Source organism: Tribolium castaneum, chromosome 8 (assembly GCF_031307605.1).
Source record: "Tribolium castaneum strain GA2 chromosome 8, icTriCast1.1, whole genome shotgun sequence".
Classification (NCBI taxonomy): Eukaryota; Metazoa; Arthropoda; class Insecta; order Coleoptera; family Tenebrionidae; genus Tribolium; species Tribolium castaneum.
The window spans coordinates 7,623,413-7,642,838 of record NC_087401.1 but is presented as its reverse complement, the minus strand read 5'-3'; the positions used below and the strand labels follow the sequence as shown (position 1 = coordinate 7,642,838).

The window sequence follows — 19,426 nt, the reverse complement described above, 5'->3', positions numbered from 1 at the left end:
GCGTAGTAAAGAAAGATGGGAAAAAGAAAAAGAATATTTGAATTTTAAACCGCCGCATAGAAAGAAGTACCGAGTTATTTGAAATACCGGAAGTATCGCCAATAAAAAGGACTGCAATAATCGTGACCGCCCAAGTTTCGGTACAGCAGGGGACGTATGATAGTTTGAAGAAAACACTCGAAGATAGGAAAAAAACAGGTAGGTGAAGGGCAAGGGAAAAGTGATGATAATAGTGAGCAAAACACACCTGTGGATTCCGAAGCGAAAGAAGAGGAAAATCAGTCGAGTCAAAAAGTCCATACCCTTAATACCCTAAAACAAGCATTGTCTACCGCAAAAACCGCCGCAGTACTAAAATTTTTATCCCTACCGACATTCAACCCCGCAACATCAGACCCCGCTACTTATATCGAGACGTACAATAGAGTTTCACTAGTTAATGCGTGGGATGACGGCGGAAAATTTTTATATTTTTCGATTTTTTTGGAGAAAGCCGCGTCGGGATGGTATTCGCGATATGCGGGAAACACTGCAAACGAACAAAAAACACGAAAACAGAATTTTGTTGCGGAATTCGGTGGTACAAGTTTAAAACGGGCAGCGCGTATAAAATTTCAAAATCAGAAACAGGGAGCAAACAAGGACATTAAGTTCTATTACTTCGGATTGGTGGCGTTGTAACAGGAGATTGGCCCAAATATGAGCGACGAGTCGTTTATTGTGCAATTTGAAGATGGGCTTCTACCGTCACTGTCTGAGACATTTTATATGTTCAGCAATCCTAACATGAGAAGCCAGGACTTGAAAGATCTCGTTTTTAGAATTAGCGAGGTCAACAGGAAGACCTTGGTCAATAATCTGGCGTCAGGAAGCGCGTCCTTCTTCGCTTCAAACCAAGAACGGGGGAGATTTTGGGCGTCTAATGGTGCGAGGGGAAAAGAGACAACACAACAGAAAAAGGAACAAAGTCGATTGCCTCACACAAGGAAGGACAAGGTACGGAAGACCAAAGTGCTTCAATTCAAACCAGGCCATTTTGCGGCAGCGTACTCGTTCGTGGGAAAACAAAAACGATAAATAGGGGAAAAATGTTTTACATGCGGAAAATAAGGTCATTTCGCCGCGACGTGTAAAAACGGCAATTACGGCAAAAAAAATATGGATTGGAAGGGGTAACCCAAAAGCGTAAGGACGACATCTACTGTGCGTCCAGACGTTGTCCTCTCAAACAATGTAAATATTTAGTTTTGGGACGCCGTATAAGGTGTTAACGGTTTTAGGGAAATTAGGGAGTAGGGCAGTAAATGTAGTAGTAGACACGGGCTGTAGTACTAATTTGGTAGATATATGTTTCGTGGATAATATTAGTTGGAGCGGGAACAGTAGGGAGTCGATTTTAATGAAAGAGTTCCGACAGTAGGTAAATCGTTGGTTAATTTAGAATTAGGGAACTAAGGTTTAAGGTCAAGAGTACAATTGTGAAAAATCTATCGAGTCCATTAATTTTAGGAGTTGAATTCTTAGAGGAGCAAAGGGCGAGAACTGACTTTAGAAAAAGGAAGATCTTTCTGAAAAAAGCAAACGTCACTAAGAATGCGTGACGAAACTGGGTCAGATGACCTTCGACACTATTTAAACTTTACACTGGAATTTGATGATGAGACAGAAAAGTGAAGCTAACCGCAACAGGTGATTATGTTATTCCACCAGGAGGTAAACAAATTACGTTACTTAATCTGGTCGGGAAGCCGGAAACTGCGAAGGAAATAGAAAATTTTTGGTACCACGGTGGCTTACCGTAGAAATTTGAGAGAGATCAGGGAGACAACAATCTGAAGCGGAGTTAATAACGTCATTGGCAAATGTGCCGCAGAAATTTTTTAAAGGAGGACGTTAGGGTGGTTACAGAAGGGTTGAGGAATTTGTTTTTACGTAGAATAAAAATAGGGGCTCTTGAAAGCGTGGTTGTGAAGGAGATGCACCTCAACAGAGGGAGATGAACTTAGAGGAAATTTTATTGGTGTTTTCGGACGTTTTTGCGAAATCATCGGAGCAAATTGGCAGAACCGATTTGGTGGAACACGAAATTGATGTCCAGGTGTGGCGGGTTTTTGAGTTTTTCAGTTTGTATTTATTTTTCTAATTTGAGTTCCAAAAAGGTCTGAGCAGTTTTCCCACTACAGAGCGAATAAATTTATTTGAACGTAGGATTTCCGGCTATGTTGCGGAAACAGTTATGTTCAGGAATAGGAATGCAGTTAATTGAAGACATTGTTAATTTTTAGATAAAAGAGTATAATGTATAAAAGACAATATCTAAGGTTAAACAATAATTACAACTTTAAATCATTAGAAAACTTTACAAGATACAGGTAAAGAAATCTGAACAAAAGTTTTGATTTAATCATTGTGTTGATTCTGCATGGATTAACATTTGTTACAAAGTTATGGTAATTATTTAACAAATAAAATGAAACAATTAATTAAAGTTTTACTGGAGGAGAGTGGTATCAGTAGTGTCACAATTTTCGGTAATCTCTTGAGAATAGTCAAACGTTAAAATAAGTTAAAAAGAGCACAAACCACAATTTCAATTAATCATAAAGACGGCTTGAAATCACGTAATTTAGATAAGATGTTCGAAAAACGTGTCAATCTTTACACGGTTTATTTTCTTACAAAATTTGAGTTCATCCCGGTCATTTTGTCTAATAAATCTTAAAGTTATTAGTTGGTGATTGATCTTCTTTCATAATTGTACGTTAATAACCGAAATAATGGTGATTAATCATTTTGTTGAAACGATCGGATTTAAGAAAAATAACACTTACAGCTCATTTTCTAAGAGGAACTGGTAGTACCAATTTCACAAGTCTCAGCACCCAGAAGTAAAACTTCACAAACCGTCACGTATAGTGATTTTATTCACTTGAGATTAGCGACTATGCATTCAGAAATAATAAGTCTGAATTATTGGCGACTTGTTTTCTCGGTCAGCTTTTATATCCAATTTTGACCAGCTTTTGTTATCAATTTACTAATTTATGACTCTGTTTTCCAGATCTAACAAAATTCCATGAACTAGCCCTAACCTATGGCGATATTTTGGTGAAATTATCCACGATGACGAGCGACTATCTTTGTTTTATGTAATCATTTTGGAAATTTTCTTAATGTGTTTAAATTTTTATCAGTAATTTATAGTTTTGTTTTTTTTGTTTTTCTGGTAATTGCTCCCTTTTTAATCTAATTGACGCAAATATGGAACAATTGCGACATTTGGGTATTGCCTAATTTTGAAATAAACAAGGGCCTTTTGGCCCGTCACACAGGGAGCCCAGCCGATAAAGTGCAAACCGTATCGGGTGTCGGACAAAGAGAGGGAAATAATCAATAAAAAGATTGAAGAGATGCTGGAGGATGAAATCATTGAACTCAGTACGAGTCCACGGTGTTTACCGGTAGTCTTGGCGAAAAAGAAAGACGTAAAAATGAGATTCTGTGTGGATTTCCGAAAATTAAAATGCGGTTACAAGAAAATGCAATTGGCCAATCCCGAATATATATGACAGTACCAGTTCAAAGTAATGCCATTCGGGTTGTGTAACGCGCCAGGAACGTTTCAAGCATTAATGGATAAGCTTTTTGCTGACATGAAATGGAAAGAAATACTCATTTAATTAGACGACATTATATTCTTTTCAAAAACGGACCAGGAACATTTGCAAAAGCTACGAAAGGTCTTTCCACAAATCAGAGATGCAGGATCAACTTTACAGCCAGATAAATGTGTCTACCTGAAACAGGAAGTGGAGATGCTTGGATTTAAAGTGGGAGCAAACGGAATCAAGGTGGACGAAAAGATAGAAAGATTTGTAAATTTTCCTGTACCCCGTAAAGTAAAAGATATCCAAAGTTTTTTGGGGATGTGTAATTATTATAAAAAGTTTATTAAAAATTATGCGGTAATAACTCGACCGCTGCACAAAGCAACGAAGAAAGACAGGGCGTGGGAATGGACCGAGGAATAAGATGTGGCGTTCAAAACATTAAAAGAGAAGATGACAACCGCTCCAGTGCTCCAGAGATTTAATCCAAACAAGGACTGCGAGCTCAGAGTTGATGCTAGTCTGAAAGGATTGGGTGCAGTGTTCTTGCATCCAATTGCTTACATCAGCAGAAGCGTAACTAAAAACGAGCGCAATTTTGTGATCACTGAACTGGAGTGTTTAGGGTTTGTGTGGTCACTATCATATTTGAGACATTTGGTGTATGGGCGGCACGTGAAGAACGTAACAGATCACAACGCGATTAGTGGTTAAAAACCATTAAAGATCCGACGGGTAAATTGGCGAGATGGACAACTAAACTGAGCGAATTTGACTACACGGTCGTTCATGGAAGTGGTGTGCTTCACAGAGATGCTGATTGTCCTCCAGAAGTTCTGTCCTGACTGGAAATTCACGAGATGAGGACGCGGCTGAAGAAATTCCAACTTATCTCGCGACTAATGTGGAGTAAGAGATAGTAAGGACGAGGAGTGGAGGGAAATCATCAAATGCATTGAAGATCCGGTTGAGTGCGAGTTGCCAATCGCAACAAAAGATAAGTGATAAAGTATTATACAAAAAGAAGGCCTCAACGACAGGAGTAGATTATTTAATGGTAATACCTAAGTCACCATGGTTGGAGAAATTTTGTACAATCATCACAGTGACCCGATGAGTGAACATTTGGGGACAGCCAAAACAAGAGCAGGCTTTTTGCAGCCTATACTCGTAGGGGAAGTATGGTCTAAGGTATCAGTCGACCTTATGGGACCATTTCCGAAATCGAAACAAAGGAACACGATGGTGATTGTTTGCACGGAAAACGTTTCTTGATACGCAATAGCGGGCGCACTTAGGGACGGTACAGCCAAAAGCGTTGCGAAATTTATTTTGTAAACGTGATTACGGTTTTTGGAAATGTGAGTTATGAATTGCAGACAAGGATGTAATACGGAAATAGTACGTGAATAGGTTATTGAAGTATAATGACCCTTGGACCTCACAGGTAGAGTAGTTATAAGTGTAAATATTAAATCTCTTATCAGGAGTTTAAGTTTCTCCTACACTTTTTCTTCACCATTTGGCGTAGTTAGAGCTTCATGTGCTATTTTAAAGACGTATTTCTCCCCAATTCACGTTTTCTGTGTTTTGTTTTGGAATGGCCGCTAGCTCCGGGTATCTGTCTGTTTCTAAACATTTTTTGGATGCCTATCGTCATATTGGGATCGTTTTCGTTTAAATCACATAAGTTTTGCTTTAAGAATTATTGTTGCTTGTTAACTATTCTACATTCAATACTGTGTGACTTTGTTATTGAAAATCAATTTAAAATTTTGCAATATGCTCGAATATTCAAACCAAATATATGCAGATGTGTATTTTCTATTTGGGGAACATAATGGCAGTGCAAGTGATGCCGTACGAAGGTATGCGGAAAGTTTTTCTCAATGGAGAGTTCCAGATAGGAAAACTATTCTTGGTGTAGCACAGCTTTTGCGTACAACCGGCTTATAGTGATACTAAGAAATCAAGACGTAGGTAAGGAACGAGACGTGGGAACGGTTGTAGGAGAAAATGTTGCATCGAGTTGATAAAGATTCTTCACCAAGTACTCGACAACCAGCTAGGAAAGAAAACTTAGTGAGTCGCTGGACGGTATGAAGAACTTTGAAATAACCTCTTCTCTAACCGTACCATTTACAAAGAGTTCTGTTATGTTCTGTCTTTTGGTGTTTATTTATTTTGAAGTTTATGAATTTATTAAAACTTATTATTTTAATGCATAGTTTAATATAAATAAATAAAAAGCGTGATTCTCAATTAATTTTTAGTTGGAACTAATCTGTGTTAATCAATATTTGGTCAGTAGACAGCTACGTAAATTTTCTAAAAGATGCAATCTTAGTTCAGTTCTTCAAAAAAACCTTTGCTTGCTTGCTTGCGTTGATTAACGTAGCGACAATTATTGACTATTTCGGTAAAAATGCAAATCTGGAAAGTTTTAATGAATTATGCAGTAGAATTTAAAAATCAGAAACGTGGCATTGATCGTGAAAGTCTGTCAGAAAAATTTTGTTCGTTTTTATGTTGCTAAGTACCATTTTTTTGGTAACAACACTGTTACTTTTATTCATAAACAAAACAATCAAATTAAACAGAAGCTTTTAAACAGTGGGGCCCATTTTAAGTTATTTATTTTTGAGAAAACCATTCATTCAGGAAAAAATGGTATAAAGGTTTTCGTTGTTCTCATTTTGCTTCTTAGACTCATCCTGAAATTCTTGGGAGTCTATTTCATAACACCCTGTATGCCACTGACAAAAAATATATATTTTTAGGCGATTCTGGATACCCACAGGAAGCATGGCATATGACTCCTGTGGCAAAACCGAAATCACAGGCTGAAGAACTTTATAACTCTGTGGTGCGCTATAAAGCCTTTGTTATTTTTTCAAAGTATTGAGTTTTAATTAATAATGTAAGAAAACTAAATTATAAGGAGTTATTGCTTTTAAGAATCAGGTTAATTTCATTTAAATTCTAAGAAAATGAGATTTGTTATCGTGTTCCAGTGAGTGTATTTTCAACTCCACATGTAACCAGATATTTTTGCTATAAACTTTAAGGTTTTCTTATTAAGCAGCCGGGTGGCTGCTATCCCTAACTTCCAAAGTGCCAAAACCAGAGTCAACGAAGGCCCAGTAGCCATGAATTATAAGTTTTGATTTGATATTTTGCCTGCCCCGCTGTTTTAATTTACTATGCCGTACAAAATTTTGTTTTTGTACGATTGAGCTTTATTTGATGATTTACTACGATTGTTTACCAAACAGAACGTGGTGTTTATTAGTTGCTACATCCAAAGGCGTCAGTAAGTAAATTAGGCGTCGGTAAGTAATTTTGTCGACGCCTTGGACGTAGCAACCAGTAACCATAACCTGCTGTCCTTACCACGACCAATTGTATCAATCTCCGAAGCAAGCGGAGATACAGTTGGTCGTGTCCTTACAATTATTTTGACATTATTTAATAAATCTTTAAAAAAAATTAAGGATCGTGCAAAAAACTCCATAAGCATCACGAACGTTACGGATTACCGATCGTGATACTTATTGGTTTGTAAAAATATCAGAAAATGCGTTCTGACCTATCCTATGCGATTATGAATACAGTAATGATTATAAAAATCTCTCGCAACACGATAAACAATAATATCATGTTTATTTGGTCTCTAGCTCCACATCCACCAACTCCTGCGAATGATTTTAATTTTGCATTACTTACTTTGTTGTTTTAAATAACTTACTTAACGTATTAACTTGATTGTTATTTTAACCAAAATATGTCGGAAGTTGATTAAATTTTGTAAATTTACTTGTCTAAATGTATTTAGGATTATTGCGCAAAATGACGAATTTTGTGCAACTTGATTCTTGTAATAAATTAATTGTACTGAGATCACAGCTGGTGTAATCGCAGTTGAAATGTTTCGTTCTGTTTTTGAAACCATTATTGTATTTCCCAAGATTCTATTTTGTTTGTAAACTGTTGCATTTTGTTGATAACAACTCAGTTTTTCGATGATCTTATGTTAACCATTTATTTCATTTAATGTGTTAATTTTTAAGTTTTTCGAGTATTATTTGGACTGCATGTGTCTCTCCCTAGAAATTGATTGATCTCACAAATTTTGGCTGAGGTTTCTACGCACAAACAAATTTAATCGATCTGTTAGCGGGCCACCGCTCAATCAAAAAGACCTTAAATCTAAAAAACTTATAATTTAAAATCAAAAACTCAAAAACCTGCCACAAACGATTTGGCGCAGCCAGTAGGATTCTTAGTCAATTTCGGAGACCATAAGAAAAGGTAAATGATTGTGATTTGAAAAAAAAAAATTTAATTATAACGGTTAACGGGATTTTTTTGTAATTGGAATCTTTCGGAAAGGAATTGAGCAGGTAAAATTAAATAAATGGAGTGATCTCAAAAAGAATGTCTCAAATGTGTGGGAGTACAAGGGCGCCATGCTAAAAGCTTGACGACGGAAACTACTGCGTAGCGCGTGATTCATAATGTCTTGGTAAATGAAATTAATCTGGGGTGTCACAAAAATGATTTTTGGGACTGACACCTGGGTAAACACTGTTGTGGATTGTTTAAATTGTAAAAGAAAAATGGTTAGGTAAATTAATGCCTGAATAATAATGATTAGTGTGAAACCTTGCGTAACCCAGGGAATTATTTAGTCGTGGTATGAAAAAAGTTGTTACGTTTGGAAAATCCACCCTGACTTAGAAGGGCGGGTCAGGGTGTAATTTTAATGCCCTTAACGGCGTCAGAGTGAACGGCTGACGTCGGAGCGTCAATGTTCCTGTTCCTTCTGTGATGTCCGCTTTTTTGTCAACCTTACAAAGAAATGTTTTTTTTTCTTCCTTATATGTGGCTCGGTGCGTCCCGCATTCAGTTGTGGGCAAACTTGAATGTCGCAGCCTTTTAGTGCCCACTGTCCTGAAAATGTTTCTGGTTAAAACCGTAGGTTGGTACCTTGATAACTTAGTTGGGAAAATCGTCGGAAATGCTATCCGTTAGGGCCGGATAGCCTCCTTATTTCCTTTTGCCTGCCCTAGGGGTTCCCATGTGGGCTATGGGGGCCTTAGTTTAATTGCCCATGTCATTGTTTACATTTTCTTATCTGTTTTGAATTTGAATCTAACCTGTAATTGTCAATCTTAGTTACCTTTCTAAACTCCCTAGTTTTCCTCTTATCTTCTGTTTAGCGCGTAAATTTTAAATTTTCGTTTCCGTTTCACTTTTTTTCTGAGTCTCGTTCTTTAAAACTCCGAACGGAAATCGTTCTAGCACTTTTGTCCTAGCTCCGTTGTGGGAGTCATCTCGAGTGATCAGATTTTAGATCATCTCACATTATTGTGGAGATTTGCGGTCATCGAGTGTGAAAATTTAAGTATCGTATGGAGTGATTCGTTGTGAGTGCAGCTTCACTAAGATTTTCGTGGTAAATGCTCGCACCATCGCCGTAGCCGAATAGTCGGATTCGCAGGACAAAATTCTTTTGCTAACACGAGGAAGCCGCCCAACATCAAAGGTACCGAATTGATTCTGATGAGCCCTTTTCTTTGTTTTCTTGGTTCAGTGTGTATTTCGATTTAAAGGCTTCAAATTGGGGGGAGTAAAACCTTCGAGGGGACCTAACATCCCATCATCTCTCGTTCCGGACGTGGTCCTTCGCCGTTATCACCAAACCCGCCATCTGCGAGGTCAACAGCTACCTCTGAGGGAGCCCCTCATCGAAAAGACGGTCAGGCAAGCCTTTGTTAATTACGGACGCGCCGGAACCCCCTAACCTCGAGCCTTTTTGCTGTCTCGTGTGTTCTCTTTCTTCCAATTTTTTTTGTTTGATCGCCTCACGATCAAAGGTAATATTGCTGATCTCATTTTGTAATTTAATATATATAATTTCGTTGTAAATCGTCTCTGGACATATCGGTTGGTAGATTCGGTTATTAATTTTGCGCTTATCGATATCAGTCACAAAACATAGATCTATGAGTTTGCGGCCGACAAAGAATGATATTCCGAGCACGTGATCGGTATAAGAGAATCACTTTTCTCCTGTCTACTTGTCCAGCGTAGATAGAATAGTATTTTTTATTTCTTTAATAATTTTTAATTTCCTACATTTTTTTAAATCTTTGTTATATAATATTTTAATCCATTAAAATTTAATTTCGGGGAAACCCCTTTTTCTTTCCTTTCTTTTTTTTTTTTCCCCCTCTAGTTGGGGTTATACAACTAGTGGCGCCCAATAACTTCGGTTTATAGTTCTTTGTGATCACCCACGCCCAACACCCAGAGCCGGCTGGCACCAACTTGTGTTACTTAGGTAACAAAGTAGCTAAATAAATTTTTAGAAAATTTGTGGAAAATGGACGATGGATGCTCTTGGGGGCTTAACAAACTTTCTGAAAGTTAAATTTAAACTAAATTCAACCATCGAAAACCTTGGGGACGAGATAAGTGCTAATCATCATCAAATAAAAATTCACCGATGTTATAAAAACCTCACGTACAGGGTAATACTAAATTAATTAAAAAGGCCTTAAAATGACTTAAAATTTCGACTATTTTGCCCATAAGGTAAAGAATGAAAGGTAGTTTTGTTGGTAGGATATTATATCATTCGTGATGACTAATTTTCGTAAGAAATCGAAATTGTGAGAACTAATTTTAAAATTTTGTTCGAGTAAGTTCTGCTGTTTTGCGATTTATTAATATTAATAATTTTGATAAATACCTAATATTTCATAATAGAAACAACAAGGATGAATTTCGTCTCAATGAACGTGTGAAAATTTAAAAATATCACTATCACTTAAGAAATTTTTAGCAGGAATTATTGTGAAAAAATAATATAAAATAAATGAGAGTACTAAGTTTTAATAAAAATTATACAAAGTATAACAATGGAAAATTATTACATTTGATATGAGATACATATAAAATAATAATAATAAAATAAAATACATCAAAATAAAATAACGAAATATTGGATTATTACCGCCAAATGTCTACCCAGACATATCTGTCTACGTCATTATACAGGGTCAGACAACCTTATCGGGTACCTAAGAAAATCACAATTTTTAATAAAAAAAAGAATTGCATTTTACACGCCTGACTGTACGTTCGGAAAGTATCTCCCGTAATTTTTTAGTAATTTTTCACGTACAGATAAAGGTAATAATTACAAAAAAGTACTTTTTGACCAAAAAGTCTGTTATGTTGGTTGCATAATACGAGAAGAACGAGTGGAGTGACATGTTAATTACGATATGTGTTTTGAGAATGTAATCATTTGATTTAATAAATTCATGTGTTATGTGTTATGCTGTACTACTACGCATAAACCCCCTTACATACATAACAAGTGGCGACGAGTCGGAAAAGAACAAAGTCGGGAGAGTGAAGGAAAAAAAAAGTGAGGTTAGGGTTTCCACGTGTTACAGGAAAATTCAAGGTATTTACACTAGAATCTGTACCAGCATTACGTACAAATTGTTTTACCGTCCACCCTACTTTTGGAAACACCTTCCGATCAGGGGTCTCCTGTCCTTTAGCTTTGATAGCCCTCTAAGCGCCTCCTTGTCCTGTCTAATTCCTTCTACAAATTGTTACGACTACGGCTTACGGAGATAATTTACATTCATAATTTACATTAAATAAAAATGGCGGAATTACAACCAGTGCTAACGGCAATGACAGAAATTTTAAATCGAATTCACGACACACAAAGACAGTTACTTAATCAAACTCAAAATACGGCTTCTGTAAAAGAAAATTTACACCCTTACGACGAAAATTACGAAACGTTTGACTGTTACTTACAACGACTGGACAATCATTTAAAGTTAAAGAAAATGGATGACTCCACTGACGAGAGGGACAAAATGTGCGTACAAATTTTGATAAGCTGTTTAAGTCCGAAAATTTACCAAACCCTTACAAAATTAACAGCCCCGGATTTACCGAATACAAAAACTTACAGAGAACTGATAAAAGCATTAAAAGAACACTTAGCGCCTCAAGCTAGTGTGATTTCAGAACAACACAAGTTTTCCTTACGAGTTCAACATGAAGGGGAAACTATTGCGAATTACGTCGCGGAGTTGCGGAAAATGACTATAAATTGCGAATTCAAGTGCAGCCATTGCAATACGTCTACTATTAATACCCATTTACGCACGCAGTTCATTAGAGGAATTCGTGATACAGAAATAAGAGAACGACTGTTACAACAAAAATCAACTGTTACATTCGAAGATATAGTGCAAATTGCCCAATCAGTAGAAACTGCGAAAAAAGAATCAATGCAAATGCAACGGTCAGAATTGGAGGTAAATGCGGTCAGGAAAGACAAAAGTTTACGTACAAACGAACAGCGGAAGAAGAAACCGGAAAAATTACAAGAGATGTGGGGAAAATGTTTCCGTTGTGGAAAAACAAACCATAAGGCTGATTCGTGTTCAGCAAAAAAGCTCACATGCAAACATTGTGGCAAACTGGGTCATTTGCAAGCGGTGTGTTTTAAAGCCAAGTCTCAAAATCAGAAACAAGTTACGAAAATTGAAGAGGAAGAAGGCGAATTTACAAATTTGTACAATATTGTTACAATAAATTCAGTAAGCGCAGAGAAAATATTGTTGCCGATCAAATTAAATAATTCGAAATGCAAGATGGAACTTGATACAGGAGCAGCAGTCTCTACAATCTCTGAAAAGAAATTCAAATCGCTATGTCCAGGAGCAAAAATCAAATCTACAGAAGTCAAACTGAGGACATATTCCGGAGAAATTTTAAAACCGATAGGGTCGTGCAACGTTAATATTGAATATCAAGGCCAGCGAGCCCGAGGGGACATTTACATTTTGTCACAAGATGTGGATACAATTTTTGGTCGCGATTGGTTGAAAAATATTAAATTGGATTGGAATACTATACACCAAATAGACACGTTAAATTACAAAGATGAACTAAACCGCACTCTGGAGGAATTTAAGGATGTCGTATCAACAAAACTAGGAAGAATTCCCAATTACGAATACTCTTTTAAACTGGTTGAACCAAATACACAACCAATTTTTCTGAAACCAAGAGCAGTTCCATATGCTCTAAGAGGAAAGGTGGAGAGCGAACTGGATAGGCTAGAGCAATTACAAATTATAGAAAAAGTGACTCATTCCACATGGGGTACTCCGATTGTCCCAGTAGTTAAGAAAGACGGTACTATTCGTCTTTGTGCGGATTACAAAACAACTTTAAATCGTGTAATCGAAGAGGACCGATATCCGATACCGAAAATAGAAGACATATTCAATAAAATGAGAGGTGGGAAATATTTTTGTACCTTGGATATTCAAAAGGCGTATTTACACATGCCAGTAGACGAAGAGTCAGCAATCATGCAAGCTATCAGTACACACAAAGGAGTGTACAAAGTAAAACGTTTAATGTTTGGGGTAAAAACGGCTCCAAATGCGTGGCAACGTTTTATGGACCAGATGTTACAAGACCTGGAAGGAGTGGTGTGTTTCTTCGATGACATTGCGGTACAAGGGAAGACACCCGACGAGCTTTTAGTTAGGCTGCGATGTGTATTACAACGACTACGAGATTTCGATTTACACGTAAACAAGGATAAATGTCAATTCTTTAAAACAAATATTTCATTTTTGGGTCACAAAATCGATAAGAATGGATTACATACAACAAAGGAGAAAGTAGAAGCTGTTGTTAATAGTAAAAGACCCGAAAAGCTGTCAGAGTTACGAACCTTTCTTGGATTGGTCAATTACTACCAAAAATTTCTCCCGAACCTTTCGTCCAAATTACATCCACTATATCAACTTCTAAAGAAAAACGTTCCTTTCACTTGGAGTAAGGAATGTGAAAGGGCATTTCAAGAAATTAAAAATGATATTACAAGTACGAAAATACTGATACCCTTTAATGAAGACCTTCCGTTAATCCTAGCGACGGACGCATCTCCAACCGGATTAGGTGCAGTTTTATCACATCGAACTAGTGATGGAGCCGAAAGACCAATTGCTTTCGCATCAAGATCGTTGAACAAATCGGAGAAAAATTACAGTCAAATTGATCGAGAGGCTTTAGCAATTTATTGGGGCATAAGAAAATTTTTTCACTATTGTTACGGAAGGAAATTTACATTGGTAACCGATAATAAACCCTTAACGTCAATTTTACACCCACATAAGGATCTTCCGTCTACATCGGCAACGAGATTAATACACTATGCTACATATCTATCAGGATTTGACTACGACATTAAATTTAGGAAAACTGAAGAACACAGTAATGTCGATTATTTTTCAAGATCATCTTTACCAAGTACGACGGATAAAAGGGATGATGCAGCAATATTTCAAATAAGTCAGTTAGAATTCTTACCCATTACAAGGAAGCAGATAAAAAAAGAATCATTAAAATGTCCAGAAATTCGGAACATAATTCTAGCATTACAGACAGGGAAACCACTTCCGAAGAATTATCCGCAATCTGAGTTTTCGATTCAAGACGGATGTCTGTTTAAAGGTATTCGTGTGGCAATTCCAAAGTCATTACGCAAGTATATACTGGAAGAAATACATGCAGCTCACATAGGAATTGTTAAGATGAAAGCCCTAGCACGCAGTCACGTGTGGTGGCCGTTGATTGATCTCGATATTGAAAGAATAGCAAAAGAATGTTTGAGCTGCAGCCGATTTCGAAACAACCCACCGAAGACAAATTATCATCCATGGGATTACGCCATAGTTCCATGGCAGAGGATACATATCGACTACGCGGGACCATTTCTGAATACGTATTTTTTTATTATCGTTGATTCTTACACCAAATGGATTGAGGTATTTCCAACGTCGAATATGACCGCAAATACGACAATTAACATTCTTCGTGAAACATTTGCTCGTTTTGGATTACCATACACTGTAGTGTCAGACAATGGCAGTAACTTCATATCAAAAGAATTCGAAGACTTTCTTAAAATGAACGGAATCAAGCATAAACTGATTGCACCATATCATCCAGCCACTAACGGACAAGCAGAGAGATACGTTCAAACTGTAAAGAAAAGCTTACGTTCTATGCAGTGGGAAAGGGGAAATCTTCACCTTAAATTATCAAGATTTTTGATGCAAAACCGGAAGACACCAAACATAACTACAGGGGTTAGTCCGGCAGAACTCATATTTAAAAGAAACATTCGTACAAGAATTGATTTAGTCAAGCTGGAGTTATCGCCGGAGATGCAAGAAGCTAAATTGCCAGGGGACAAGAAAGATAGGTCGTTCGAAGAGAACGATACGGTTTTATGCAGACATTACGGAGACAAAAACCAAAAATGGAAATACGGGACGATTGTGACGAGGAACGGGAATTTGAATTACGAGGTGTGTGTGGATGGACGTATTCAACGGAGACACGTCGATCAATTGTTACCTTACAATGGACCAATTCCCTTTCAAGGAATTCCTGTGGATTCGGAAATTGACAATAAAGAACCGAACCAAGAACTTCCCACCGTTGAAACGGAAGAATTGCCCCGACCCATTTCGGAATCAACACCAGTTTTAGTTCCTGAACCGGAACAGCCGGTTATCGTCAACGAATCAGGAACCTTGACATTAAGACGATCTACCCGTATCAGGAAGCCAGTGGACCGTCTCAATTTGTAAATAAACTCCTACGAGGGGAAGAGTGTTATGTTGGTTGCATAATACGAGAAGAACGAGTGGAGTGACATGTTAATTACGATATGTGTTTTGAGAATGTAATCATTTGATTTAATAAATTCATGTGTTATGTGTTATGCTGTACTACTACGCATAAACCCCCTTACATACATAACAAAGTCAAATTCTGAATTTGAAAGAAATACTTATGAAATATTTATGAGTTGCTACTTGTGGCGTCGTAAATTTAGGTGACAATGTGATCTGTAATTGGGGTAAGATTGTAAAAGATTTACAACTGTTGGAAGGTTGGGTGGTCGAATTGGTTCTCGTTAATCTTTATAAGTATAATTCTCTAAAAGGTGATGGTCGAATTGGTTTCCGGGTGAGGGTCGAATTGGCTCCCGCATGAGCAGGTAGATAGAAATGATTAAGTCAAAGATGTTTATATTTTAGATTTAGCAGGTAGGGATTCACTTAGTCAAAAAACTTTGAAGTTAAATTCTGAGTTAGAGCCCAAAAACTCAAAAAACTGCTACAACTTTATTTATTAACAAAAAAATTTAATAAAAATCGGGAAGGGTCCTTATCAATGTACAGACTGGTGTGTAAAATTTCAGGATTTTCATTTCATTTGAAGTAGCGATTTTCTGAAGTGCGCGATAATGTTGCCTGACCCTGTATTCCCACCCCACAACCACGTTGTGGAGGGGAATAAAATACATCTCCCATTGACCCGGTGTAGGTTCGGGATTCGGAGTGGTGGCGATTGAGATAACTCTTCTATAACCTCCAAAAGGGCCTGGGGTAGTACATTTAGGGCGGCATTGGTCTCAAAATCATCGAGGAGGCCTATGATTGACATCATATCATACGGCAAATCCCCCCAATAACCAGCCGTTCTCACTAAAAATAAGAAAAAAAATCAGGGCTGAGAATTTATTTTATTATAAGCTAAATAAAGTACATCAAAAATATTTGGAGTAAATAATGAAGGTTGAAAAATTGAATATAAATTCATTTTTCTAACTCAAAATTGATTTAATCGAAGAAAAAATAAAAATATTTAATTTAAAAGTTGAAATAAAATAAAAATATGGAGAACTAGTAATTGTGCACTTACCACCAGACATGATGAATTTAGGTGAAGCAGTAATTTAAATCACAGAGATATTTAAAAGAAATTATGTGTTGGATTTGGAGAAACAATTGTTCAGATGAGAATGAGTACACCAGTTAAAAAAGAAATATGATCCACCAAAGAATTATCTAACCCAAACTACGAAAAAAAAAACAAGTGGGTTTGTCTATTAATGTTTCGTCTCGCCATCTCGTCGTTGCGAGAAAAATACCCAATTTCTCACCCATATTTTTTTTTAGTAAAGGTGAAAGAAAAAGAAAATTTTAAGGAACTATTGATATAAAATTTTATTTCAAAACCAAATAGTTAGGTAGAATAAGTATAATGAATAGGAATGATATAACTATGTCATTCAAACTATCACAACTACAAGGAGGGTTGGTTCCTCCCAGAGATATGGGGGAATGGCCATCATGGCCAAATCCGCTAAATAGGGAGGGGCTCTGGTGTTTAAAGCTATTGTTGCAGTGGTTGAAAAAGAAAAAAATATATTTTGATAATTAAAAGAGAAATGTATATTTAATTGATAATGTAGAGTGTGTGGGAATAAGAAACACTTCACTAATGAAGGACAGTTTATTCACCACACTACAATTCAGGAACAATAAGTTCTATAACTGAACTGTCTGTGAGTTCTAAGACCGAACTATCTAACATTTTTTTTTTGGAGAGGGGAAATGCTTTTACGCAAACCAGACTAGGTCTGGTCCTTCATCCCTGAACGCACGCTGGGCAGCCATGCCGGTTTGCATGGCGCCAGAAGGAAAGAAGAGTGCGCTCCGGGGATTCCCCCGAAGTGATCCATTTGATGGAATCTGAAAAGAGCTGCGACAGATAAATGTGGCAATGACATTTGATGCTTACCAGATTCGGAAGATCTAAGTGAGAAGGCATTTTCGATCACAAGAGAGCCATCCTTGGCCTCTTGCATCTGGACGGATCGTTTTCGTCGTAGTCAACGGCCTCTCGGACCAGGGGGTTCGGGTGGGCTTCCGCCTTCGAAAAGGCTCGCTCAGCGGTCTCACGGAAGAATTTCTCCATCGTCGGCATCTTCGCCTCTCGGTGCAATTGGTTGTTGCGAACAAACCACGGGGCGTTGAATGCTTGACGGAGAAATTTGTTTTGGAAGGTTTGTAACTTATGCATTCGAGTCTTACAGGGCGCGAACGCCCAAGCCACAGAAGCATAAGTCATGGTAGGTCGGATAACTGATTTGTACAACAAGAGCTTGTTGTCAATTGACAACGCGCTCCTCCGACATACGAGAGATCTCAGCATTCCCGTGGCCATCTTGCCCTTCGCGAGTGCGTAGTTAAGATGTGGGCCGAATGAGAGTTTTGTGTCCAGAATGACTCCGAGATATTTGACCTGGTCAGACCAGGGAATATCCGCGTTGAACATTCGAACAAACCCATCAGGGCTGACTCTACGTCGTGCCAACAAAAGCGCTCGGCTTTTGTCGGGGTTGACGTTTATGAGCCACCTGCGACACCAGTTTTCGATGCGTTCCTCCTGCAAGTAGCGGGTAGCCATGTAGGGTTGCTTCGATCTGGTGAGAATCGCTGTGTCATCTGCGTATATTGCCAGTGTCGTACGGTCAGTTTTTGGGATGTCGTGGGTGAAAATGGAGTAAAGAAGGGGTGAAAAATCGGAGCCCTGATTATTATAAATAAGCCCATCATGCCAAACCGCATCGAATGCTTTTGCCACGTCGAGAAACACTGCACCAGTAACTTGCTTGCGCTCGATACTGATGGAAGCGTGCTCTACGACTCGTAGTAGCTGATCAGTTGTTGAATGATTCGACCGAAAGCCGAATTGTTCATCGGGGACGATGTGCCGCTCCTGGGTGAGCTGGAGGAGGCGGGAGCGGATGAGACGTTCTGCGACCTTTCCCACAGCCGACAGCAAGCTGATTGGCCTGTGGTTCTGGGGAAACTTTGGGTCCTTCCCCGGTTTCGGGATGAAAATGACCGTTGCCATTTTCCAACGCTGTGGAAAATATCTGAAACTGAACATTGCATTTAAAATAACTGTCAGTTCGATGATGACTTTCAGCGGGAGGTTCTTGAGAGCCCTGTTGTTGATTTCGTCTGGTCCGGATGCCTTCCGTTTCTTCAGTTTCCGAATCACTCCGGAAACTTCTTCGGGGGTTGTCGGGGTCAGGGGTTTATCTGGGTCCTCGGTGGCGATGGATTCCACGTGATCCTCGATGTCTTCGACGTGGTCCAGGTCCGCATTCGTGAGGTTGAGTGAGCATTGTCTGCTCATGCTCAACGCGAACGCTTCTGCTTTCTCCTCGTCGGTGAAGACGATCCCGTTCTCACTGTGGATTGGTGGAAGCGGTTTTCGGTCGGATCTCAGCACCCTCGACATTCTCCAGACGAAGTTGTCTTCGGCGGTGAGAGATTGAAGCTTGGCTTCCCATCTCTCGTTTCTGAAATCAGAAAGTGCTTTTCTCACCTCCCATCTCAGCCGGTTGGCTTCTGCACGGTCCATCGGAAAACCGGTACGTTGTGCAAACCGTCTGGCTCGCCTTTTTGCTCTGATGAGGTCCCTGATTTCCCATGAAATCTCCAGTCTTGGGCCCGGAGTTCTCCGTTCCCTGGTGGCGGAGGCGATGGCGTCCCGGACCTTCGTCTCGAAGGTTTGGACCGCCTCGTCGATTTCTTCTGTGGATCTGATCGGTGGGATTGTTCCGAAGTTGTTCACCAGTGCTTGGTGAACTTCCTCCAATCCACTGAGGTATAATGACATACAATCGGATCGTTTGCCTCGTTCCCGATTTGCATCAGGACGGGGTTATGGTACGAAGAGAGGTCGTTTATTACCGTCAGCCGAACCTGGTGCACGACGTTTTTGACGATTGCAACGTCAAGGATGCCTGCAGCACCGTCAGAGTTTCGGTAGAATGTGGGTTCTACCGGAGCCATGATGGAGATGTCCAGGTGTTGATCCGT

The 19,426-nt window shown here is 38.6% G+C and overlaps 1 protein-coding gene and 1 long non-coding RNA gene across 2 annotated transcripts; both read left to right on the top strand.

The window, feature by feature from the left end:
* Positions 1-8,321: 8,321 nt before the first annotated feature.
* LOC135266971 (uncharacterized) lies at positions 8,322-9,473 on the top strand. The gene is made up of 2 exons (XR_010335191.1): positions 8,322-9,156; positions 9,224-9,473. It is a non-coding gene; the product is annotated as an uncharacterized LOC135266971 (long non-coding RNA).
* Positions 9,474-14,263: 4,790 nt separating this feature from the next.
* LOC100142350 (uncharacterized protein K02A2.6) lies at positions 14,264-15,328 on the top strand. The gene has a single exon (XM_008202300.2). The coding sequence runs from the start codon at positions 14,264-14,266 to the stop codon at positions 15,326-15,328; it is 1,065 nt and encodes a 354-aa protein (XP_008200522.1).
* The last annotated feature ends 4,098 nt before the right edge of the window (positions 15,329-19,426 follow it).